At 34.3% G+C, this 27,109-nt stretch overlaps 3 protein-coding genes across 4 annotated transcripts in view; 1 reads left to right on the top strand and 2 right to left on the bottom strand.

Moving 5' to 3' along the window:
• Nucleotides 1-6,854, bottom strand: part of LOC118273740 (monocarboxylate transporter 12) — a 45,419-nt gene extending 38,565 nt beyond the window's left edge. The window contains exon 1 of the mRNA XM_035590884.2: nt 6,613-6,854. The gene's annotated coding sequence lies outside the window, so the exon portion shown is untranslated. The remainder of the gene's footprint in view (nt 1-6,612) is intronic.
• A 1,756-nt stretch (nt 6,855-8,610) lies between these two features.
• LOC118273752 (trypsin alpha-3-like) lies at nt 8,611-13,900 on the top strand. The gene is made up of 4 exons (XM_035590904.2): nt 8,611-8,946; nt 10,475-10,704; nt 12,675-12,847; nt 13,631-13,900. The coding sequence occupies exons 1-4, from the start codon at nt 8,679-8,681 to the stop codon at nt 13,818-13,820; spliced, it is 861 nt and encodes a 286-aa protein (XP_035446797.2). The 5' UTR covers nt 8,611-8,678; the 3' UTR covers nt 13,821-13,900.
• A 625-nt stretch (nt 13,901-14,525) lies between these two features.
• Nucleotides 14,526-25,582, bottom strand: LOC118273753 (trypsin 5G1). 2 transcript variants are annotated; one of them, XM_035590906.2, is made up of 7 exons: nt 25,254-25,394; nt 24,253-24,540; nt 22,896-22,986; nt 19,355-19,459; nt 18,006-18,131; nt 16,263-16,396; nt 14,526-15,390 (listed from the first exon to the last, which is right to left on the bottom strand). In XM_035590906.2, exons 2-7 carry the CDS (start codon nt 24,447-24,449, stop codon nt 15,288-15,290), a joined length of 756 nt encoding a protein of 251 aa, XP_035446799.2. In that variant the 5' UTR covers nt 24,450-24,540; nt 25,254-25,394; the 3' UTR covers nt 14,526-15,287. The 2 variants fall into 2 exon arrangements, with proteins under 2 accessions (XP_035446799.2, XP_035446798.2); XM_035590905.2 differs by having other exon boundaries at nt 14,867-15,390; nt 25,390-25,582.
• Between the last annotated feature and the right edge of the window lie 1,527 nt (nt 25,583-27,109).

A 27,109-nucleotide genomic window follows, 5' to 3' on the forward strand; every position in this document is an offset into this window, starting at 1 on the left:
TTACGAGGTGGGCGAACTTATAAAGGAGAGCACTTGTTAGGGATAATTTTGAAAACGTTTATTTTACGCAAACAATTCATGAAAATAGAATTTAAATCTATATTAATGTTGTAAAGAGGAAAGATTTAATTGTGTGCGTTAAGTAAGCCCTTTTCTGTCATTATTTTTGATACTCTACTTTTAAGAATGAAGTAGTATAAATAAGCTTTTATATTAATGTTCTTAAGAGAATGGAAATTATTCTACCTAAAGAAAATCCCACAACTGACGAAGCCGCAGCCAGGTAGTTAGTAAAGTGCATAAAACATTAAAATTATTAATAGTATTAATTACTAGAGAAAACACAGGTTACATATAAAATACAATAACATTTTTTTCACAAAATATCTAGTTCAGACATTATTATGTCACGAAACCACGAAATATGTTTAGAGACAAGTCATTTGTTACGTCATTTCGAGTGATCACATACCGTAATGTAATACTTTCAGTAAAATATGTCCATAATAAATCCAGTGTAATGGGGTATATCTGTTCTATACCTAGGTATCTGTATCTGTCCTACTAATTTTATAAAAAAGGAAGATTTGATTCTCTTTTTGTTTGCATTGCATCGAGACTACTGGACTGAAATGGTAAATAAATTATTTGGCGAGCTCACATTTTCAGGAGAATATTGGCTGTATATCCCAATTTATTCCTATACGAATAAATATTTTAAATTACACGTGGGTAAAGCTGCAAGTGGAATGTTAGTTGCAGATAATATAATACAACATCCTCTTGAAGGTTATTGTTGATTGATGGATAAGGTATACTTAAATTATAGAAGCTCTTAGAGATACTATAAATCTAAAGATCTGTAACAAATTCAATAGTTTCTACATAATGATCATAAATCGTAACGATGCTACAATGTTAGGATTTAACGTGAAATATTTGGTATTTCGTATTTCACATGAACTATTACATATAAACGTACTTCTCCTCAATCTCTTCTATAAAGTAAAGTGATCCTATCAGACTATCTGCCACACATTTCATTTGCAAACTGCTATTGGAAAATCAACCTTATTGCTTCGTTTACTTTACACTAAATTACTAAATAACTATAGATACAAACAGAGGCTAGTTTAATTAACCATCGTAATATTATTTCACGCATAGCCTGTTATATTTAAGCAAGCGTAAAGGGTAAAGCCTCGTCTCTTAGGAAAATAATTCCTTTCTAGATATTACAGTTACTTTGTCTTAAATTACGCCCAAACTCATCTCGATTTTCTTAGAAAATGTTGAAGAATATTTTATTATTGTACTCATGATAATAACGGCTAAAGATGGCTTCTTTAGGACGAAATACGTAAGCAAAATAATTTATATTAAGTTTCACTTTCACTATCAGGTATCATTTTTGTTTTGTTAAAATTCATGTTTATTTCGCTTGGTTGACCATTTCATTCAATTATCCGAAGTAAATGATATCTAGAAAATTTAATTTATATCATTGTTCTATCCTGTATAATATTATTTAAATTCACAATGAAGATATAGTTATTTTCTTTAGAAGTCGTAAGAAGTATAAAATAAGCAGTATGTAATATATTTTTCATTGGATATAAACAACCATAGCGTAATCTTCGATCAATAATTATTGATGAACTGTTACATATTTAGATACGATAATTATTAATCAAATAATTGATAAATCAATAATTATTCGATGATCGAAGATTGCATACTAAAAAACATCACTCTCTAATCTAATACTACCACGTATCACGTGTATCAAGCTAATGTCAAAGGAAAACTACAGCTAGCAAATAATAATGTTGTTCAACAATAAAAATAGTGTCATAGATATTTTGCGTCAACCCTTGCGCGTAAAAGCAAAGCGGCAAGTAATGCGATTACAAGCGGATGATTGGGTCCCTCTCACAATACAGCTGCGTACTACGCTCAGTTTACAACTCAATAGAAGTAAACTAACATTGTATCAACCGACATTAGCGATGCTTGAAAAGAGGAATGTCGTTATAGAAATTATGGCTGGTATGAATAATTTTATTATTCGAATGCACGCGACTTTACTAGTGTGCAAGAAATTAGGGCACGTTTCAATACAAACGACCGCATCGTTTGGAATTGATTTCGTTGAAACTGAGTTTGTTCAACTTTTAAATCGCTGTTGGTACTTGTGATATCAGTCAAAATCCTTCTAAGATTTCTAGTTTGAAGCATTACTTATTTAAACCCCGTGCTTGACCCAAAATCAATTCAAATTATCACATCCTTTGTTTGTCATTAATGAAACTTTATAGTGTCATCATATCCCTACAACATCTTCTATCCTTTGTGTAACTTTGATACTAATCTTAGCTAAGACATTCTTTAGCCGACGTTAATTTTCACTCAACATAGATTGGCCAGTCAGCCCAGATTGTATCAAGTTTACTACCGTAAACACTCAAGTATTCGAGAGGGTCTCTCCTTGAACGGCTTGCGAACAGATCATTAAGATACTGTAATACCCCATTGGTTTAATGGTGACAAGCGTGACAGCTCGCTACCAGGTTCTCTGTTTAATTTTCTTGGTAATTAGTCCTTTAGTATCTATTGTTCCCTGGTAATCTACGCTTTGAACCAAATAGTTAGCTTTGAACTGACTGATGACCGACATTACTGTATATAAATACTAAAATATGTAACTAATTGGAATACATATTTTTGTCCTTTTACCTAACTGTTATATATATACAATGTGATAGGGGTGACTTATAACCCGTTAAGGCTGAGTACTACATCTAATTTTATCGACAAAAGTCGGGGTCGAAGGGGTCGAATCCTCCCCTAAAAGTTATGGCTATTTTAATATTGTTTTTACTTTTTTGATATCAAAGGTTGTATGCGTCGTAGAAACAAAAAACGACAAACGCTAACTAATAACCTTGGCTAACTAATTCATAACTTTTTTCATATGTTTGATAATGTTTTGGTGAGAAAAAAAATCATTTGTGAATTATTTTTACCGAAAAAATCACTATTTTTCAATATTTTCAATTAGGGGTTCAACCCCCATATTATTTTTTTGTCTATAAAATTAGATGTAGTACTCAGCCTTAACGGGTTAGAAGTCTCAACCCTATCAGATTGTATATATATATATATATATATATATATATATATAATAGAGCTAGCCCGAAGCATATCTGGCACCATTCTGACAAGGAAAATTGTAGTGCTTTTTTACAATAAACTATTTCAAGTCTTAAAAATTATATTGTAGCTACAAAGGTAGTTCAAGGATCTTAAGTTAAGTCGACCTACTAACATTTTACTGCAAATGCAGTAGAAGGAAATATTGCAACATAAAAGGAAGCCATACTGACTTTCTCTATACATATAATAAAACGTCTTGAAGGGCAATTTCCTGGAGCACTAATGTGTCTAAGAACTTGAATATAATTGTGTAGTGCTCTTGTATAAAGTTCAAGAGTAAATAGAAGTGGGCTATGCAATACTGAAGAGATAGTACTTCGTAGTTAGTTGTTATTTATTAAAAACTTGCTCTGGACACGGACGTCTAGTGCTTCGAGTGTTCCGTTATATTCAAAGAATATACGAGTACTTCCTGCATAACTTACATTTGTATCACAATATTTTCATATTTATTTTCCTATTTGTGTTACCTATTTTTTAACCTCTTGTATGCTGGTATATAAGACACAATAGTAAACACATTGTGTCTCGCGTAGATCTGCGCTCCCAGCATACCATGGGTTAAGGATAGGATTATTGCAAACTACCATACTCTAGTTTCCTTACTGTTTCGAGAATTCCACAGAAAACTCCAATGATATATATTTTTCTCGACTTCAGCATCGAAAATACGAGTATTGTGTGTTCGCCTGTCACAAGGAACGACAACTCAACAAATAAATTTTTAATGTGTCACAATACACAAAACAGACCTACAGTCCGGTAATAAAACCTCAGTAATAGAATATAGATAAACTCAGTACCTGTCCTAAAAAGCTGAACGTATTTTTCTTAATAACCAGAATTTTCAGGTACATTGTCCGGTCAGTGACCTTTCCTCTCATAAATAAGCAATGTTTTATCAAAGGCCAAAGCGATTTCTCGATAACAGAACCTAATATTATGGTATTTTTACTTTGTTGTTTATACAGAGGTATTAGGTTTCATATTTAATTAGTTATTCTACGTACTTAAGGTTTCGTATTATATTTCCGACTCGTGTTCTGTGGTATATCTATTTTAAATTTTATATAATGATGCTATTGAAACCAAGAGAGCTTTCTTTAAAAAAATATATAAAATGGCTATCTGCATATCAAATAGTTTAGCTTTAGCAGACTAAAGTCTAACCAAGATTGTTAAACAAATGTATAGATGTTTTATTACCTTTTATTTAGACAATTTCTTCTTTATAAAAACAGGCTTTCTATACCTATTCCTAAAACCTAACACAGTTTTCCTAAGCCCTTTTACTGAGAATATAAACAATAGTCTGAATATAACAAAAGCAGCCTACGTCGAGAAACTTTTACTTTTATTACAAAAGGAAAACAGGATATTGTGTTGGAAGGGCACCTAACTACGTCATAATTCCACGTGTACACGTTGCGACTTGGACCGAGTTTCAGCAGTCCACGTGCGAACCGATCACCTGTACTGAACCCACGTAGCTATGTACTTACGTAGTTGTTATATTCAAAGGTTTCCCACGTAGTAACTATTAAATAATTGAGACTTGTCAGGGTTCTATGCTTGCTTTTGAGGCTAATTGAGTGATTAAGTTTAGAAATTATTGATTAGTTTTATTTGTAAAGAGGTTTTTGATAGAAGTTTCGTAGAACTAGTTTGAAAATACGGTCTAGGTTATTAATTTCGCCTCTTAAATTAAATTGTTGTATTAAAAATAAAATTGTATTGGGTGCTCGCTGTTGGTTGGCTACGTCGGATTTCGTCTGGAATTTATTTAATTGAAAATATTTAACACCTACGTAGACGAAAATTAAGCTCATTTCATCGGTTTGACTTGACCTATTTAAGAATAACATTTATTATATTTAAATTCACCTACAATACCAATTAGGTTGAGAAAGAAAGGAAGAAAATCAATTAACTATTTCACACGCAAAAAAAAAACAAGTTACATGTAGGGTACAGTTTATACAAAGATTTGATACATATCAAATATCTTGGATTTTATACATATATCCCAGGGCTGCGGTGAAATGGGACTAATTCAGCGAGTACAAGCCACATAACATACTTTCAGTATCAATTACTGAAACATGCATTATTTTCTGTACCGCATTGTCGCGTCGTTAACACATGAATAATAAAAAAACAAGTTCCTAACAATAGATTTAGCATTCAAATGAATGTCAACGAACAAATTCTAATAATATATTCAGTGTGTCCAATCCGTAGTGTATTTATCCGCGACTATTTTCAATATTTAGGTCAGCTAAAGATCAAAAGTGTTTCCATCAAATAATACTTGAAATTAATAAATATATTGAAATACTATCTGACACGATTCAAACGTAGCGACAAAGATTTGAATGAATATTTGAAAAAATAAATGTATCGATTATAAGTATACTTATACCTAAGCAACATGTTTACCATAATTTATATGAAATTACGACATAATAAAAACACCACATAAGTAGCATTAAGTAAGTATAGGTACGGTACCTACTTATTGTTCTCAAACCATCACAGTAACTAATAAATGAATATGAATGACTGCCAATAAATAAATCCAACGATTTATTTTTATAGCTATTGTTTTTATAGCACTGACACAGACAAGATATAAATAGTTAGATAGGTTGTGGTACGGAAACTTGAGGTTTTATATCTAGACAGGCTGACATTTATTACATTCTTCCAATGCCCGTTTCAAATTTTATATCTCCAGTCAATCTGCTACTGGACTACATCGAGACAGCAGGTCTACATAAAGGTATTATTTGGACTACTTATTGTCAGTTTTCTACGTGGATAATATAGAGAAGATTACTATTTTTTTTATGTTCGTCTTGTAAATTATTTAAAAATATTAGGTACGCATTTTTTTTCTTACAGGAACGAATACTTTTATTTTATACGTAGAAATGACGTATTTGCTCCCACTCCTAAACTTTAATTCGTTTTCTCTTATATGACAAAATAAAAAAAAAATACGTATCTAATTTGTTTTTCATTACCTAACTGAAATCTAAATAGATTTTTTATCCCTATTGATGATTGCTAAATTGTCACTTCGATCTTTATATGTCTTATTGTGTGTGTCAATGTTACCTACATACATATATTCGTGAAAATGTTGTTTTTGTAATTTTATTTTAATGCTTTAGGTATAAATATCAATAATAATATATTTTCTGTGTATTGTTCGTGTTTTATTAAATTATGAGCAAGAGAAATACTGACAATAACTTCATACTTTTGATTCAAACAGGTGTTCTTTCTATAATGGAATATTAATTGTCCATAAATAATTTACAAACTTGTTTATTTGTAAGTTGGTCAATTATAATCTAAATTGTGTAGCAATACATCAAACACCGTACATACCAAATCACTTTAAAACAACCGCAAACACACAATCGATATACACCTTTGTTTTGATTTCGTTCCTCTTACATTTGCCAAAATTCTGTGACTTACACTTAAGGGAATAAAATTTCATATCACATCACATACAGTTTAATGTTTAGAATATCGTTTAAAATGGTCATTTTGTGTTGTGGTAGTAAGTAATGATTGATGTTTATGTCAGTAGGCCGTTGCAGGTTATGTTTAGTGCGTAGGGCGGCCGCGAGCGGCGCTTTCGGCGGCCGGCGATGGGCGACTGAGCGCGCGCTGCGAGGGCGGCCGACCCGCCATGCTATCCCGTGCCTACACCTCACCAAAAATACAACTTTCCGACTCCTTCGTAAATATTCGGCTTTTGTCCCGAGATAGCAATAGAATTTTCATTGACAATCCAAGCATTTCAACAAGCATGCCAATTCAAGTAAAGCCAAAATCACTGTAATAATTGTGTTAAACTAAAACGGAAGTGTTTCCAAACTAATAAGGGACGTTTAGCTGAAGGCAGAAGATTAATTGTCTTACATGAATGGAAATGATTAATGATGGCCGGAAATTAATTATTCAATAGTTTGACCCAAAAATTTTGTATCTACATAAATAAGGTTACTGAAAAAAATCTTGAGAAAAAGCTGGGCAAATTTTTATTAACATAAACAGTCGAAATCAAACGGACCTCTGGAAAACCATGTTATTTTAAAACGATCCTTTTGTCTACATGTTAAAGTTGTATTTTGTGTGGCGTAGGTTATTTACAAAGGGAATTTCAGTACATTTACATATTTCCGTGTAAGGCACTCTTATTGTTCGTTTCAAACGATGCTGGGGAGAAAGCTTTTACTGGATAGTGTTCTAGGCTCAGCGTATGCTCTTTGCTTGGAATCTGTCTAAGTGAGGGACTGTGTGTCTGTTTGTGTGGATATTGGTGGCGAAGTGGGAAACCATTGAATGCTTTTAGTTTGTAACTTGATACAGTTGAAAGGTGTATTATGTGTTGTTATTTGACGGTTTTGTTAACAATAGTTGTTCGAAATTAAAATCGGATAACGACAGTGTTTTTTTTAAGAATCGATTGCTTGTTCACAGCGTCTTTGTTGGTACCTACCAAGTATTTATGGTTTCGAATTCATTACCTTTGCTATGTGAACAGGCATGCAGGTTAGAATTACGAAGATTATTAGTAGTTTTTTTTTTCAGATTGTTCTAATACATGTTTAGCAAACTAATCCAAAATTGCATTACCTATGTAAACTCTTACAAAATTAAGTATACAAACTGTTTCAATATATCCAGTACTCGATAGCGTCAGTCTGGCGTAAAGCCAGCAGCCGCAATAGCTGGTCGAAAGTGCTCCAATTTTATTAACTTTAAACCAACCGCATTTATTTGGAAAGTGGTTTTAGGATTTATTTGCCGAATTTATCCTGGGATGTTAGGAAAAAGGGAGTTCTTTCTAACAGAATGTACCTATCGAATGAAACTATCAGTTATTTAGGATAGGTATATCTAATAAACTTTATGAAACTATTAGAGTTAACTATAGGTACATACCTAAATAATTATGCACATGAGAACGTTACTTACGTCAACGCTACTCTGAATTTTTAGATTTCCTTATAAGTGTTTAAACTTTGTGTCCCAGTAACATTTTGTATGTGTGAAATACACGATGCTATTACCATACAAACGTTAAAGACAGACGCAGATACAAGCACATGAAGATGTACAAGTTTTATTTCTTTGGATCTTATTTTCTCACTTTGTTGTGTAATAAAGTCGAAAATCGAATGAAGTCAGTTGCGGGTATCTTGATATGTTTGCGCCTGTACTTTAAAACGGCTCTGAATCACATTAAAGCATCTCGGGAATCACATAATGACTGTTCGCATTCATTATGTAATCCAAATTAAATGCCTACATAACTCAATGACTTTACATAAAACCCATTCGAGCACTAAAAACTTTATATGCTTCATAAAAACCTAATCAGTTGCGTTCTTTACTCTTTTAATTATGCATTCATTTCCCACTAACTACGCAACCTAAATATGCTGAAAAAGGGTTTTGGAATTTTGTTTATTTTAACATTTTTCTATGTGAATTTGTACAGTGAAGCTAAACATAGATTGAAAAAGGATTTTGGACCACGTGTTGTTGGTGGGAAGAACGTGTCTGTAGAACAATATCCACATTCAATACAGTTTTTTAATTTGGGCGCTATGTGTGGTGGAGTCATTCTTAACAGTTGGACACTCTTAACATCGGCTCATTGTCTAGAAAACAATAGAGACATTGATGAAATGGTGGTACAAATTGGTGAGTGTATAAAATTATGTTTTGGATGCGACCAAATGATGTGTCTTGTGGGAGACCGAATAAATATTGGGTGCAAAGATTTGAACATCCATTTCAATGGCGTGCTATTAAGCCTCAGCTCCGTTTGTTCTTTGCGCTCCTTTGCCTCGCGACGGTGCACCTGACAAATGAGCCACGTCATATAAAACGTTCTGGTAACTGAAAAGTCTAAAGTTTAAGAAAACCCAAGTAAGTGTAGGTATTTGATATTTTAATTTAATTCCAATGACAACTTGGCAGATTCGTTCCTTACTTTGTAGTGAATCTATCTGTAAAGTCGCAATTCCAAGTTCAGACAATTTTGGATACACTGATTGAGTTTCACTACACTACAATTATTCTAAAAGTTACTTTAGTGAATTGTAGTACTTACATACCTACTTTATTTGAAACCTTCTTTACTAAGGAATAAATTGACGTGAGGAAATGGTGTCAACTGAATCAGATTACGTTCCATTTCAGACATGTGCAGAGTAAATCTACACCAAATGTGACTCCAGTGTTACTAATTGAATCCCCACTTAGTCCGACGGGTGTAATAACTTTTGATTTATTGCCGTAACGACGAGGAAGGCTTAGGGAGCAGCCCAAATAACTTAAATTGCTTGCTCACTCTAACTTGGCAACTAAGACGATTCACGTGGTGAAATGCCTGTTTACAGTGTTCAAATAGCGTGACTTGAAATATTTAGGCATTATAAACATGTAGGTACATGAAAACAAGCAAAGTTTAGTCTCATACCTAGTTAATTTCAGGTTGTGCCTTTAAAACAGACCTTTATATCTACTTAAACTATACTTTTTTTCTCTCTTCTCCCGCCTTCCACGCCCAAAAGAGAGCGTCAGATTCTTACTGACTAAAAACGAAAAATTAAGTGTGGGAGAGCCATGCTTCAGCACGAATGGGCCGGCTCGACCCGAGTTATACCACGGCCTCACAGAAAACCGACGTGAAACAACGCTTGCGTTGTGTTTCGTTGTGTGAGTGAGGTTACCGGGAGGCCCAATTCCCCCTTCCCAATCTTCCCCATCCCCATTCCCGAACAACAACCCTTAAATTCCTAACTCCCAAAAAGCCGGTAACGCACTTGTAAAGCCTCTGGTGTTTCAAGTGTCCATAGGCATCAGGTAATACGTCTGCTCGATTACCGGCAAGTCCCATAAAAAAAACCACCCCGTTCCTTCTCCTGCTTTGAAGCCGGAGCCCCAGTAAACAGTAACGTTACAATAGAAAACCGATAGGTTCTAAAAATGGCAAATTCCGGCCTCATTCATGATATCCTTCCAAGTAAGGTCGAGGTAAACTAAAACGTACATTGAAAAATCTTGTGTTATTATATAAACACTAAACACAGTATTGGACTTATATAAAATATCTATGTCTACAAAGAATGATAAGGATATTAGCATTGCGATAATTGACTAATAACTAGTATAATGTAACAGACTGACGCAAATAAGATGAAATTATTTCTCACAAATTCCACAGGAGCAAGACATATGTACGACGTTCAAGCAAAGATGCACAACCTACAGCATTTTGTCGTACACGAAGATTACAACAAGAGGATTCCTTTTTCGAATGACATTGCCATACTGTTTGTTAAGAAACCAATACAGTTCTCCAAAAGGGCTAAGAAAGCTATACTTGTAGACAACAACCGCTGGATGAGCCCCAAGGAGAAAAAGTTCGTTGTAACAGGCAGAGGTTTGACACAGGTACTGTATAATTATGTAACCTCTTCCTTGGAGGTATTCCTCGAAGCGCAACTGTTTTGAAGCGCACCTATCCAAGCGCACCTATATTATTCCTCCAAGCGCACCTGTTAGTAGCGCTTCGAGGAACTATTAAAAATATTTTTTTTTATTCCTCGAAGCGCACCCAAGTTTAAAAATAGGGAAGAGAATGAAATAACGTAAAAAATTATATCGATGATTAAAAAAAATGTGCATTATCATCGAAGTTGCTTCGAGGAATAATAATATTTTTAATGGTTCCTCGAAGCGCAACTAACGGGTGCGCTTGGAGGAATAATACTCGTATAGGTGCGGTTGGTTAGGTGCGCTTCAAAACAGTTGTGATTCGAGGAATACCTCATTTCTTGTTTTAGGGACTCAGTAATGATGAGGATTTAGGAAGGCCTTTATTTGGCAGTACACATCTACCAGCTGACGATCATGATGAATGATGACGGGTGTTAGGTTAATTTGTTCAACAATAACTAATCATTAATAAAGTTACTTTATGACGTAAGCTTAGAAGTGATAGCGATAGGTGAGGAAATGAAATAGGTAAAATATCAAACACAAGTTTCCTTAATACAGTCGACTCTCATTAATTTCTCAAAAAACTTTCGGTTATTCGAACCTCTCTATAATTCGAAGATATCACAAGGTCCCTTAAATCTTTTTACATTTTGTATTGATTTATGTCGGAATGAAGAAAGATTTAATTCGAAATAAATCAATACATCTTTATACACTAGGTAATTCGAATGAAAATCTCGACATTTCGTAGTGGCAAAGAGAAAGGAACTGAAAGATTTCTGAAATTGCTGAGGTCAGTACTGACATTTTCAGGCAAGGTCATATTTCGGACCATCTGATATTTTGAATATTCGGTAATTCGAAATATTTGATGAGCCCAGTTTCAAATTAACGAGAGTCGTATACGTTATCAAAATATAATTAACGTTTAGTAAAAAATACATATGTATTTAACTAGGCTGAAATAAAATTTTCTTTCTCTTTCTTTTCTTAATAACATTTTTGGTTCGAAATCTGACTTACTCTTTGAGATTGCGTATTAAAACTTACTAGCTTAGTTCTCTGAAACCTTTTTTTATTACGAGAGCTTTAATATATTCATTTAAGCTGGTTAACTTAGTTGAACTCTCTTACTCTCCTGGTTACGCTTTGATGCTAATTTCAATCTAGTCAGCCCGCTAACTATATAGTATGTATAGTAACATCTATGCAACTAAAGTAATAGAATAACGAAGTTCAAAGACGGGATATTGTTTACCCGAAGCAAGATTTATTTTCACTTTACTTTACATACACAACTGCTATACTGACTGCCTCGTTGGTCGAGTGGTTGCAAGTGCGAAGTTCGAAGTTCGGGCAAAGTATTACTGGGCTTTTTTCGGTTTTTCGAAAATTTCTTAGTGGTAGCTCGGAGTATTGAATTGTGCCCAGTATATGGCAATAGGCTTACCCCCTATTACATGGGACTTATAACATAAATGGTGAAAAGTGGGTGTAGGTACATTGTATAGCGGCATTACGTGCCTTAAGGGAAGGGATAGTCAGAGGCGCACACTTCTGCCTATCCCTTCGGGGATAAAAGACATGATCTAAATGCAGCAATTCCGTAACATAATACTAAAATAGTGGCTTCATGCCTATTATTATTTTTAAGTCTAAAGGTATTTTAATAGAGGCAAATGGAGGTAAGAGATTCTTTTCTAGTTCATGCTACATAATATTAAAATACATATATAGAGATCGTTTGTTGTTCAGTAGCTGCTGTTGCGATGTGGCTAATGTACTTAGACGAAGAGAAAGAGTAAGTATGCAAGAGTAGTTCCGTACTCTTTGCGTTTTCTAAAAGGAAATAGCTCAGCTGTGATGATGTGTGTGTATGTTTGTATGACCACAGCAAAACGTAACTTATTGCTTTGTTTCAGTTCAACGGATCATTATCAGATCAGATCAAGATGGCCGTCCTAAAATATGTACCAGCGCAAGAATGCAGTCGACTACATGATCTGGAGCTTTCTCCTGACATGTTCTGTCTTTATGGAGATGGAAAGAGAGATACCTGCCGCGGAGACTCTGGTGGCGGAGTACTTTGGCGTGGGTAAGAAAGTATAATCTATACTAATCTATACTAATATTATAAAGCTGAAGAGTCTGTTTGTGTGTGAACGCGCTATATTCTCAGTTTTGTCCGACTGGACAATGTTTTTCTGAATTAGATTTTTAATTTATTGATTTTGGAATGTTGAATGAGTAGTTGTTGATTTTGAAATGTTTTACATTGGAAAAATTGTCCTGTCTACACGTGTTTTACAAAGACGAGTAGACAACGTGTTTTACAAAGACGAGTACAACCGTCGTCGGGTAGCTAGTATTTTATAATCAAGGAGATGAAATATATCCGAATGTTCTAAAATTTCAACAGTTACGAAAGAAGCAGCATTCTTTAAGCTTTTGGTGACTTAATTACGTCACTTCTTCTCTCTTCAAGCGTGGGTATAATGACCAGTTTTGACGGAGGCTTTTGTCTCAGCTGTAGACATTTTGACAGACGATGATGTGATATCACTTCGACACACCCACACACACAACATACTCTATATATTTTCAGTATATGTTTGAGTTAGCATCATCGGCTGATGTATGTCTTAGTACTCGTACCTAATTGTGTGATGAAACCCTAAGAAACTCTTGCTTTGCTTCTGTATTAATACCACTGTGTACCTTAGATAGAAGCAATACTCAAACCAAACAGTTTATTTACCACAGCTCACGAAATAAAACCATGCTTTAACATCACGAGGTGCAGTCACATGTAATAAATAAATATCAATATTTAAACTACATTACGCAATTCTAGTGTTTGTTCTTATGAAATTTGCAGGAACTTGGTTGGTCTAACTTCGCATGGTGATGGGTGTGCAAAGAAAAACAAACCTAGCGTGTACACAAACCTCTGGTACTTCAGACATTGGATCAAAAAGGAGATGTCTAAATTCGTAAAACTTTACTGCCGACGACAAAACAAAAAGAAACTAAAACGACGAAACAAGAAATCAAAAAATATGTTATAAGCTGAATGATTATGTTCTTCTATTCAGGGAACTATGTATGTACTTGTCAAAGAGTAAATAAATACCAATAGGGGAAAGAACTTGTTTACTTTTGTAAGAGTGTCATAATTACAAATCCTAATAATTTATAAATGCATATATTTATAAATTAGTAAGATTGCGATTGTAGCAGTGCGACAATCGCCGCGTCGTGTGTCGCGTAATGCTGCTCATGAATATGAGCCTCTAGCATGGCTTGAAACTAGTCGAGTTCCTCGTCAAAAGATTACGTGAGTAAGCCGATAACATAATAATTAATTTAGTATGTCTCACGAAAGTTACAATGCATATATTTGTTGCTCTTTCACGCAATATGTACAATTGTACGAATTGGACAGATTTAGAAGGCATTTTAATCTGGAATAACGCATAGGGTATATTTCTATCCTAGGAACACAGGCGAAGTCGGTGGCAGAAACTAGTAAAAGAAAGAATATACGTTCACATTCTTTGATTCTTTACAAAGAGAACCTATAAGAAGTATTTTTAATGGAAGATGTCGTCAAGTCTAAACTGCTTTTAACTCCTGTGCCATTTTTAAGGGGGGAAAAACATCCAATGTCTTTTGGCGCCTCGGACAAGGCGAGAGGGAGTGCCAGACTTTTACAGACTAAAAACCACCCCGTTCCTACTTCTGCTTTTCGAGCTGGAGCTCCGGTAAGCCGCTAGGCAGTCCGCAGCTCCGGGTCAGAGACTCTTGTATCAGAACATCTTGTAACTGATAAAAAAACGCATTACATGGTATATGGATACCTGTGCCTATACCCGTTGGGGAATCAAAGGCGTTATGTTATGATATACCTATTTGAGATCGACAATTAACTTCCAATGCGGTAGCTAGTTCAATCGGAACTGCATTGCGAAGCAGGTTACTAGGAAATCACCTTCCGTTCCTCGAACGCGTCACATGTCGTAAGGAGTTACGCAATTCTTCGCCATCAGATTGACATTTCTACAATATTTATTAAGACATCATCATGCACCATCTCTAGGCAAGCTTGACGCAGATGATGATAAGGATGTGGGCTGGTTTTAAACTACTACTCAATGTTATTTAGTTCTTTCTACACAAAGGTTTATAAGAATATTACTATGAATATACAGTTGTGTATAGTTAATGTCTTGTAATACATCTGAAGGCAGCGTAATATTCAGATGCTATTTATGTCTTAGGGATTGTTAGGTACATCGAGCCGTGCTCGTGCTCCAATCATGCCAGATATGTATGTAAATATTTAAATAAAAATAATGTTAAAACCTACTTACAAACATCGCAACGTGATTGTGAAGGTGTAAAACTACACACTAATCGCCGTATTCAGAGTCATTTAATGGTTACTTAACCCAGTCTACGGAATAGTTCAGGTAATCATTAAATGTCTTTGAGTACGGCGGTTAATATATATATTTTTATTTTTTTTAATTTGATTAATCATCCGTTTCAGATAAAACGTAGTATTCAGGGGGATCGTCATCCTTCGGTACTACGCAATATTTTTCTAGAAACCTCTTCGTGTTCAATGTTATCCATCTGTAAGAAAACAGCATCACTGCTTAATAATTTGATATAACATTACATCTTTTATCCCCGAAAGGGTACATGAAAAATGTAGTCATCGTCATGCAGTTGTCATCGAACCTGGAAATCGAACCCAAGACTCTTTAGTCTGCGTTACATCACTCAATAAAGGAGATTATTTAAAATATCGGTTATCAGATTGTTTGTGTATTGTTATAGATAATTGAAAATATTCTACTAAATTATTGATATGATCCTTATGGGTGGTATTAAGTCCGAAATTGTTTTGTCTAGGTACAAGAAGTTTAAATAAATACATAGTTCGTTCATAGCTAGGCTAATAGCAAGGTACTATAATAAAATGAACGATTTAATCGTGTATTACTGTGACGTGGAGTATTTATTAATTCCATCAACACGAAGACACCTGATAATTACTCTGTGTGGAATGTACCAGCATTAATTACATATTACAAGAACTGGTAAGGACATGGACAGAAAATTACTTATATTTATGTCACACATGTTTGTATAATATGTGTAAGTATGTCTAACAAGTATTCAATGCATTCCAGTTCTACACGATATCGTGTTATTAGTACGGTACATAAAATTATAGGTAGTGCTAATTTTTATTTAGCTTGTAAAACATACCATTAGGTTGTTTTAATTTTCGAAGTCTTAAGTAGTCAGTTACTTAGTGGGACATCCAATTTTTGGGAAAGAGCTTGGACCGAACCAGTGCTACTATAGACAGAGTGAAAAAATTGGAAGATCAAGAAAATTCCCGCAGTCGTTACTTATGAATTTAGAATGGTTTAGATTCATAAATAAGTGAATAACACATGGCTACATTATTCTGATAAGAAGCTAGTTTAATATACCTGCTGAAGTATGAGATGTTGCTAAAGATGGCGATGTGTGGTTCGTCAGCACTAGTGCCGCCGTAGGACAGCATGCCAACGACCACCTCTCTGTCAAACACAGCTGGCCCACCATTGTCGCTCAGACGATGATCCTGGGAATTAGGAATTAAGTACTATACAAGTTAAAGACCTTAATCTTAACCTGATCCGGAACTTACACATCCAAAATATATGTTATAGAATAATTCTGAGACCATCTTCTGTACACTTAGTTGCAATAAACGTTTTGACTTTGACTTTAAACCTAGAACTGTTTACAGACAAATTAGTATATAGGATTTAATTTCATTCGTGGCATGCAAATTGCATATGCACTCATATACTTAGCACGAACTAAGATAAAAAACTATGTAGTTACTGTAAATAAGCCATAATTGAAATATTTTTGACTATCGTATTGAAATTAATATTGTATACTTAAGAATTTACTTTAAATAATATCGACGAATTCAATGCAATTATAAGTATAAACCACAGTACCTAACTACGAAGTCTAGAATGTAAGTACAGATATACCTACATAGATGTAGGTACTTTATCCTTTGTGCTTTCTTTAGGATATTGTGTACCTACGTCTGATTAATCAGAGTCGACCTTTCTCTGGAAAAAACCTTGGATGTGTTATTTTGGTGACGTCAGTTTTGGGAGTTGAAATAATTTAGTTGTATCTTTGCTTTGTCTCTTTTAGCAGTTAATATTATATCAACTGAATGTACAGATTTAGGACCCGTTTTCTTCTTTTTTGGTCTAAAGAGATACAAAAATATCTCAGTTTAGGACCAGTGTTTTTAACAACTGTAACCCGGAATTTTGCTCAAAAGTAATCTCTATATTTTAATGCTTTTGTATTTAAAAAAAAGTTATTTTCGCTTCGTCTGCTTTCATCCTCGTTCGATGCTAATTAGTCTGGGATTTTGTTGAAAGCAACTTTTCATAAAGAGCTTTGAAAATTGCATGAATTGCGAAAATATTTTGTTCGTAATTGACAGAAAAGCTCAAAGAATTTCCGAATGTTTTACATCACAGAACACGTTTTTCTGTGTCATAATAGAAGAATGCAAGCAATTTTATAGATTTCGTATGATTGTAAACTGCGATATAATTTCTCTCCTCCATTTTAGTGTCGTCTTGGCCAGAATCCAAGTTCCGTACACAGAGGTACCATTCAAGCGCTTGGCAAACGTATCTTGCTGTTATTTCTTTTATATTTCTTCCATGATTTAGCATGTTTTGATAAATGCAGTATTTTTAAGCTGTTCCAAATGCATATTACTTATGAAGAAGTGGTTTGAATTAATTATGGCACGTGTTTATTTTCTTTTCTCTGATCTTGAGGGAAATAGCCATATCATTGTTACAACGAAAGATTTATACATTTGTTGCAATTACCGAAATAGTTTTTAAATGTGGGACGCACGAACGGGCCGGCTCGACTAGTGAAACTACGGCCTCACAGAAAACCGACGTGAAAGAACGCTTGCGTTGTGTTTCGTTGTTTAAGTGAGGTTACCGGAGGCCCAATTACACCCCTTCCCAATCTTTCCAATTCCCGATCCCCCAAACTACCCTTAAATTCCCCAAAAACAACGGCCACGGCCGGTAACGCATTTATAACACCTATGGTGTTTCGGGTGTCCGTCCGTCCGCTCTTTTACAGGCTTATACCAGAAAAAAGTATTTTTAAAATATTCATTGACTTACCGGTAGATATTTAGCGCAGAAGTTGGATGGAGTTAAAAGGTGTTTATAGTACTTAGCGCATTCTGCTTTATCTATTACTACCATATCAGTCCATAGCAATTGGTTCACGTATGCCTGAGGCAAATTCTGGAATTATATAAGAAAATAAGGAGTAAGTACTGATTATATGACTGTGGGCTGATTTTTCCAACGCCAGATAACTTAATCGGAAGAATAATTTATATTTTTTGACAGTTCTTTGCATTTATAATCAAAGAGTTTCTTGCATACAAAAACTATCGGTCGTCAATTACCGTCAATACCTATTAGACTTTAGAAGGAGTCGTATTAATCTGTATTACCTACTTCTTAACAATGGTAGATGCCCTTCACAATCAATATAATGGTATTCAAATATTTGCTACCAATACCGATGACGTTACAATTCTTCAGTGATTTCCAATAAAAGAGTTATCTATAGCTTTTTGCGAGATTTGACCCTGTATCTATGTACCCATTGATCATAAATGTTTTTGACAGAATAAGTATCATTTTTTATTATTGGGTTGTACTTAACGGCAATGCAATTAATCATTTAATTTTAATATTTTTTTAATCCAGGAAAGAGTAGGTTCAAGTATAGGTATAACTATGGTTTTAATATGTAGCACCTACTTTTCGAATACAGACTTAAGTTATTAAAATCCACATCAAGTTATCAAGTAACATAGCTATGTTGTTATAATGATCTTGCCAAACAGAGTTACTTTATTTGTAACTATCTATAGTATACATGTTTGCTTCTCAGAAACATTCCCTTGGCGATACTGTTATTTGTGAAAGTTATCGAAGTTATAATATATTAACGCAAAATTAAGCCCCAGTGACTGATTAATATTTGATTGGAGGGGTCAACGTCTCGCATTTGCAGCTCTAATGAACGAAAATACCTCAAAATACAATGTGTAGAAAAACGCCATCTGTCGATTCACTATCGCATTCATTCGTAAGCTTAGGTTGTGTATTCAGAATAAACTCGCAGAACCTTTTTAGTTACTACAGTTACCGTCTACGTTATTAATTTGTCTCTTACAAGACAGATGGCGTTAGGTATCAGTTAAATACGTTAGTAGGGCATTTTTTTAAATGAATACCTCGATCAAGGAATACCTCGACTGCTACCTATTTTATAGTCATATGCAGTAATAAATAATAATTAAGTAACTACAGTTAACTTTCAGTCTTTGGCAAAGACTTTATTTACTTTACCATTCCTCCTCACTTACCTTCAACTGAAAGTAACCACAATATCTAACTAGATAGCTAGATTAATAAGAGATAGAACGCTAAATAACAACTATAACACTCACAGAGAAGCCCCATCCCGACACTTCTATCATGGCACCATTTCGTAGAACGATTTCAGGCTCCACAAGCACTGCTTTCTTCACATCAGGGTTGAAAACCACGTTCTCCTGTAAAATAGATACATTATATGTGTTATAAGATAAGAAAATGTAGGAAAACTATTTGTTTTGTCAACTTGTAACATGCGGTTTAACCCACGTTTCCGTGGGATAAAAAGTAGGTATCCTTTCACTCATGCCCTGTCTGTAAATTTACTGAAAATTTGTTCCGAAGTTTCAGCGTCATTGATGTACAAACATTCAAACAAACAAATTAACTTTCACATTTATAATATTAGTGTGAAGTGTGATAAAATCATAAAAGTTCGGATATTCCTGAACGAGTAGTGTAAAAAATTGATTTTATTCATGAAAGTAATATTTTTATAATAAAAGGCGAGACGTTAGCGTATAGATTCCACTAATAGTACCACCGTGTTCAACTAAACTTAGTTTTTGTAAAACATAGTCGTCAGATAATGAAAATAAAAATCGAAAAAGAGGGTGTTTAATATTGGTATTAGGCACGACAGGACATGAGTAATTGGCACACCCTGTCTGCTGACACTGTTTACATTTTACGATACCATTGACCTGTAATATTTAGAAGTTTTTAAAAGGTATTTAATGAGATTAGTCTGTCGAGCGACGGTTAGGGTTTGAGCCATTTGACTTTAACACCGATAATGAGTTTTTTTCTGATCAATAAACTTATAAGTAGATACCTAATAGTAGGGGAGCTCTCGATGCTAAATTTGGGTTTGCTCGAAGGTCGTAGGGATTTTTAATATAGGTATGGTGATAGAAAGAAAATTTAAATGTTTTGTGACATTTTCTTCCAGCGGTGGAGGAAGGGGGAATGCATAGATCTTAAAAATGTTTACGCGAAACTTTTGTTCTAGTGGTCGAGCGTGTCAGATATTGTATCTGATATTGAATAACCCTTAATCTATTCGTTTTCAAGGTGGGGTTGAATATTCGGCAAAGTACAAACGAGAACGCTTCGAAATCCTCTCACTTTTAGAAATCACGCTTAAATGGGCAGATTGTTTTAAATGCACTTCCATTGGCATGCTATCTACCTCTCGTCCCTTAAGTCTGAATTCAATTTGGTCACATTATTTTTTAATTTCTTTAATTTCTTCGTTTAAATAGATCGGATATATGGTGGGTATATTGAACATGACACTAGGTATTCCCCTTATATTATTCTGTCACGTTCAAATAACTACCGAAATCCTTTCATGGGCTCCCCTTTCATAAATTAATGAACATTTACATTAGACTGTTCTAAGAATGAGTCGTAACAGAACTTAATATCTAAATTAGCTAATACAGGTGAAAAACTACATTTTCCATTAATTAAATGCATTGCATTCCATTCTCTAGTGTTCCAACGGGTATTGCTAGCCGTAAAGCTCGAAGGTCAAAGACCTCAGATAGAAGGGACTTGTGCATTTTTGCAGCTGCAAGAGTTTTCAATTTGTTCGTTTTATTATTCGAATATGAATTTTCGTCGTTTGGTTTTAGAGTTTCTTTTTATTTGCTGTTTTTGTGGTTGTGAGCTAACGGGGCTGCAAAGTTCGTCTTTTGACGTTTACGTTCGTTTTGTCTTTGTGATATAGGTGCACATATAGTTCTGAATCTAATATCTACTCAAACTATACTATATTTCTTAAGTTATTAAGTTTCAATTATTCAACGTGAAATGTGCTAAAGGGAAGTTATGTAGCGGATACTTTGACAGGATTTATAAGAACTCATATTTTGAGACCTAACAACCTAACCTACCAAAAAACAGATCCCTTGAGCCAGTACAAATGTCATAAGCCCTAACTAAAATATATAAATGTAATATCAAAATCCTACTCTTTATTACCATGTATAAAGTAAATGTCAGCCGTTAGGGGTCTCTTTAAAGTACATTACACTGTACACAGGTGAAGGTACTGTCTTTCAATTTGACTTAATCCCTTAAGAACCACTTACAATACCCACGGGAATACTACGAGATGTCAAGGAGTAACTATGTGGAACGAGAACCCGATACATTGTTGTGGAATAATAGTACATAATACGAACGTAATTAGGTTGCAATTAGTAACTTAATATCGTTGTATAGGTACTTGGAGTTAATTTGACATGTATACAGGTTAGTGGAAATGCACAGTATATGTAATAGGTACTCTCTATTGTTTTGAGCTCCAGGAATACGTAGGAGTCTAATTGTTATTTTGTTATACAACGATCTTAGCTTATGTTTAGTACTAATTTGAATACTAAAGATAGAAAAAAACTTTTTGTTTAAAAAGAGTAACAATGAAGTTTCTTGCTCATACTTCTCCTTTCGAAGCTAGACTTTGGAATGAGCATCTAGCTTTACTGACGGACAATTTAATTTGACGTTTCGAAAGTGACTAATTAAAGATGAATTGAATGAAATTAATACTTTGACTTTGACTTTGACAAAATCTCCCTAATTTAGTCGAGGCATCAATCGAATCAAATGAAGCTACTATCTTTACAAACATTGTACAAATGAGGTATCTATAGTGTTAGTCTATTCTCGAATATTCCATTCTAAAAAGTATTTGTAGTAGATAGATTCCTAAAAGAACAATTTTATTGTTCTAGATAAATGAAATAGGCTTTCGGCGTCTGGCACGAATAATAGAATATCCCAAAATTAAGGGATCACGTATACATTTATTGGTTTATCATCGAAAGTAGGTACCTAATGTACCCGTATTACTAACAACGGGTCGGTAACAGCATAAATAAATATATTATGATCATTGTCTCTTTATTTTAGTCTGTCTATTTATCTTTATGTGTAAATTTTAGTTACAAACAACTTTGAATGAAATAAGTGTTAGGGTTTTCCTAATCCAATTTACAATTACAAGGGGTGTCCGGAAAATCGCGGGTTTTTCACCAGTTATTAGATTTTAGCCTAACACTTTTTACAAATAAATAACGAATATTTGAAAAAATAATTTTGATTATTTGTAATAAAAATTTTAAATCTAACATAATAAATATATTTTCCTTCTATTAGCATAATAAGAAAGAAGAATAAGAAATGAGGAAATTAATGGCATTTTTGCTGTTTAAGCTGTTCCACGGTTAACCTGACATCTCCCCAGTCGTGTCGGATAACCTTACCGTCGAATAACGAGAGTGCGCTTATATTATGCACTAGAATATCTCGTGTGCAATTAGAAATTAAAGTGCTCTAGGAAGAGCTAAATTATAAATTCGGTCTGCTTGTCGGATGCTATTACGAGTAAAATCTCTCTTGCTGCCTTTTCGAAGTTGTCTAGTAACAAAAGAAAAAGAAAAAACTACACAACGAGCAAATGTAAGACAACGACGAAAAATCGAGCCAAAACAATTCTATGGGAATACGTTTATTTACTACTTAATCTATTGGAGTTCGTTTATAATTGTTATACAAGTGCAAAATCATAGTGAAAGGAAGATTATTACTTTACTAGTACCTTACCTTTAACATTAGTAAAGCAATGTCGTTGTCTATCGGCCCCATGTATTTGTAATACTCGTGGATCTTAATTTCGATGACTGGTATTATTTGGCTGCAAAATAAATAAACAAATTTTATTTTAAGTCTGTGAAGCATTACGCCGCGATAATATAACATTAAAAAAAAGAAAAACACATGAAATTTTCTTAAACGCCTCCTTTTTTTAAATCAGATCATATCCCTTAAAACCTTCTCCCAAGTCTGAAAAATACTATGCTGAAAACCGCAACAAAATCGGTTCAGCCAAACACGAGATAATTGCGCACAAACATACATACATACATTATTTTAAGTCGGTTTAATAGCAATATCATCGTCTAACCTTTTTCTGGACATTCCTTAAACATTATCTATCTCATATATTTTAATGAGTATAAGCGAGGTTGTCGACATAAAATTAAAAGCTATTCATTAAAATCTTAGTGCAGCGCTGACGGGGCTAGTTATAAATAATGTCTTTTAAACTAAGAGTAATACTCGTTGTTCCTCCAGCCATTTTCTTTAGAGGTACCTTCGCATAGCTGGCTTCATTAGGGATTTTGTGTACGTCGTGGTTAGAACAAAGACGTTTGAGAGACTTTAGAATTGATTTATCTAATTTTCGTATGAAGTTTTAGTAATATATCTCTACAATTATTTCCAAACTTCATACGTATATTTAATTATCGAGAATTACAACGATTCATGATTGTCTCCTTTGACAGTTTGTAGTCCCAATCCTTATCTTTATATATATAATTCTTCTGTAAGTGTGTATGTCACTGAACTTCTCTTAAACGAGTGGACCGATTTTGATGAACTTTTTTGTGTGTGTTCAAGGGGATCTGAGAATGGTTTAGATTCACAATTTTGTCCGCTGGACAATGTTTTTTTAATTAGTTTTTAATTTATTAGTAGTTGTTGATTTTGGAATGTTTTACATTTGATCCGACAGACGGCGCTACCATCGCAGTGTCAAATATTAATGACGTTAGATATTGTCATAACATTTGAATAACAATTTTCATCAAAATGGTCCAGAATGTTTTATCTTATTAAAAAAAGTTTAAAATTAAAGACGTGTAGACAGGACAACGTCTGTCGGGTCCGCTAGTTACATAATAAAAATCTAGTATTCTATTGTAGTAATTATTTTATCCAAATCATTAATCCCTCTAATTAATATAATAAAGATCAAAAAAAAATATATCCTAATCAGAAATGAAACTTGAAACATTAAACTCCTCAATACAAATTTGGTTTCTTCTTGATTATCAACAAAATTTGTTACAGCAGAGTTAAAAAGACCTTCTCAAATTTAATTTAATAGAACACTCACCCATGTTCCGTGACGCTCTCCACACCGAGTTTAACAACTAGCTTCCTGAATCTGTCAGGACTGAGACAGCTAGCGACCGTCATCACAATCTTACTCCTCACCAGGGTACCAGAGCAGTAGAGGTTGCTATACACGACCAACACGTGGAAGGGAATCTCACTGATATTAGCAATGAGCTGGTGCGGGCCAGTATTCATTCGGTAGTAGGCTTGTCCTTGTATGTTTTCGGGAAGGTATTGATACGGCGCGACGTGGTGTAAAGAATTCAGTAGCGATGTCAGAAACAATCTGCGGATCAAATTGGAAATGTGATTGGTGATTCTTTTGTTATTAGGAAGTATAATGTATGTAGGTATCAGCTGTGTTTCATCAATATTATAATAATATCAATATTTGTAGGTTTTTATTCTGTTTCATGTTGAAACTAATCGATATCTATAATTTGGAGGACATTCCAATTATTTCTCATAGTTTTTCGCATAACATCAGTATAAAGATGATGAAGATTCTGTTACTGTTATATTTTTCACGAGAAATAATGTATTTACAAAGAAGTGTCTAAGTACGTAAATGCCTTTCATAGTAATTTCATAAGAATTTTTACACATTCCGAACTAAACAATCTTCCTGTGAACGTAACTTCTCGCAACCATAAATAAGGTACGTGTAGAAGAAATTGGCGGTGTTTGCATTCCTTCTCATTTTATACTCAAAGCACGTACCGACTAGTAAACTGATTTAGGTCCGTCCTCTTATTTTATTACTGAGTTTTCTAGAAAATTAGGACAAAGTTTAGCCATTAAGTTCAGGTACTTAATTAGGTACGTCCGTCTAAGTAGCTTGTTACAGCTAGTACGACGCGCGCCTACCTCCGTAAAAGACAATTAGCTAAGTGAACACGTCCACTTCATTACAATTCACCAACAAAGTTATAATGAAAAATACTTTTAAGTAAATTTATCGTTTCTATATCCACTCAAAAGGAAATAATACCTACTTACTGGATAGAACCTTCCAAGTATTATTCTCTGGGAGCGCTTCTGCCTTAGTGATATTTTAAGTAATTTAAAATTCCAATCGTGAACTCGGCGATGCAAACAGTGTCCTCGGGAAGACGGAAATACCGTAAGTACTCACACAATCATCTCGCTCCAGTGTGAATAGTATGAAAGTTAATTCGGATCCGGCCGCGGGTCCTGCATAATGGAAAATATTTTCAAGAGCCGCTTGTTAGCGCCGAGACTCGAAACTCGAGTAATAAACCCGGAAACAACAATAAACAAAGAGAATGCCAGCGAACCGATAAAGCGTACTCGTATTTGTAAGTAAAATTCGCAATCATAGTTCGTCGAGCCGAATAGCCGATACCGAGTTATTACCGGTTTCGTAAAATAGCGAATGAGTTCCACATAAAAATACAGCACGTTGAAATGTTTGTTTATTCTTAATGCACCGGTTCACCGAGGATGCCGTATAAAACTACAGCTATTTCAAAATGCAATCATGTTTTTAGTAAAGTTTTTAATTGCATAGTTCTTATCAGTTTTATTTTATTAGAACCTTTGCTCATTGGTATTCCCTACAACGCTACAATTAGGCTGTCTCATATATTCGATAATAACATACGAAAGTTGTTGTTCGAACAATATTTTGTTGAGGCACAAGTTTGGGAAATGAACAATAAAATATTTGGTGGACTGGCACGTGGCTCGTGTTGAGGCCCATTTGCATGGTTGTCACGTGCCGAAGGAACTCGCAGAATGGATTTACTTACCGGCCGCGATTGGTACGGGAACTGCCTCAGTTTCGTCAAGTCGACTATTTTCTTCATTTAACTGTACGGCGCTGAGTCGGAAAGTGAGCTTGCGTGTTGAGGAAAGTGGCCGGATATAGGCGGCGTGTTACTGACTTTGGTTATATCTCACACGTTCCTAAAAGGAAGCAAAATGTTTTCTTTTGACGTCAATATATCCAATTCTTTTTGTGTTACTCTGACGTAGATTTTGTGGGGGTGATTGGGATTAGGTACCTTCTATAAAATACAAGAACCTGTAATAGATGTACGAATAACATTCTACCGATACCGATCTTGATCACAATATTTCAGATATTTCATTCTTATACACATAAAAATCATTGAAATAACCCAATAACAGTCTCGATACTAATAACAGAAGGCAATATACACTTATCTGAAGTAACATCGTATTACAGTCCTGAAACTATGACATCAATCTGTTGTGTTAGAAGATTGCCGGCTAAGCTTCCAGCCCCATAATAATCCGTCTTCAGAGAAGCCTGCACGATGTATAGGATAACAAAATGGCTGCTACGCTTATCTTACAATCCCATGACTTGAAATTGGTTTATCTGAATTCGATACGCAGGGTTCTCAGTAATAGAACGGAGTCTGGAATTCTAGACTTTGTTAATGGGTTCTCTTAAATTAACTTTCTAAAAGAGGTAATTATTGAATGATAACTACTGTGATTTTAAAATGATTTGTGAAAGACATAGGTGACAAATATAAACTTATTGGCTAATCGTAGGAGTAAGAATATTTTAGTACGTAGGTACGCTTTGTAGTAGGAGGTACGATTATTATTAGCTCTAAAAACAAATTCTATCATCCTCAACATTCCTAATAATATTATGATTGAAATATTAGATTGAGGAGCTCACGTTTGCTATCACTAGACTAGCAAAACAGACAACTTTTTATATTGAAATATTTTCGAGTTCAGATGAATATTTTGTAGCAATCGTAATTAAAATTGTTTCACGTTGGCGTGTAGGTGTTTTTGTTTGTTCAAGAGCCGGGGATTAATTAAAAAAGTTCACGTGCAGTTACACGGCT

This window comes from Spodoptera frugiperda, chromosome 1 (assembly GCF_023101765.2).
Source record: "Spodoptera frugiperda isolate SF20-4 chromosome 1, AGI-APGP_CSIRO_Sfru_2.0, whole genome shotgun sequence".
NCBI lineage: Eukaryota > Metazoa > Arthropoda > Insecta > Lepidoptera > Noctuidae > Spodoptera > Spodoptera frugiperda.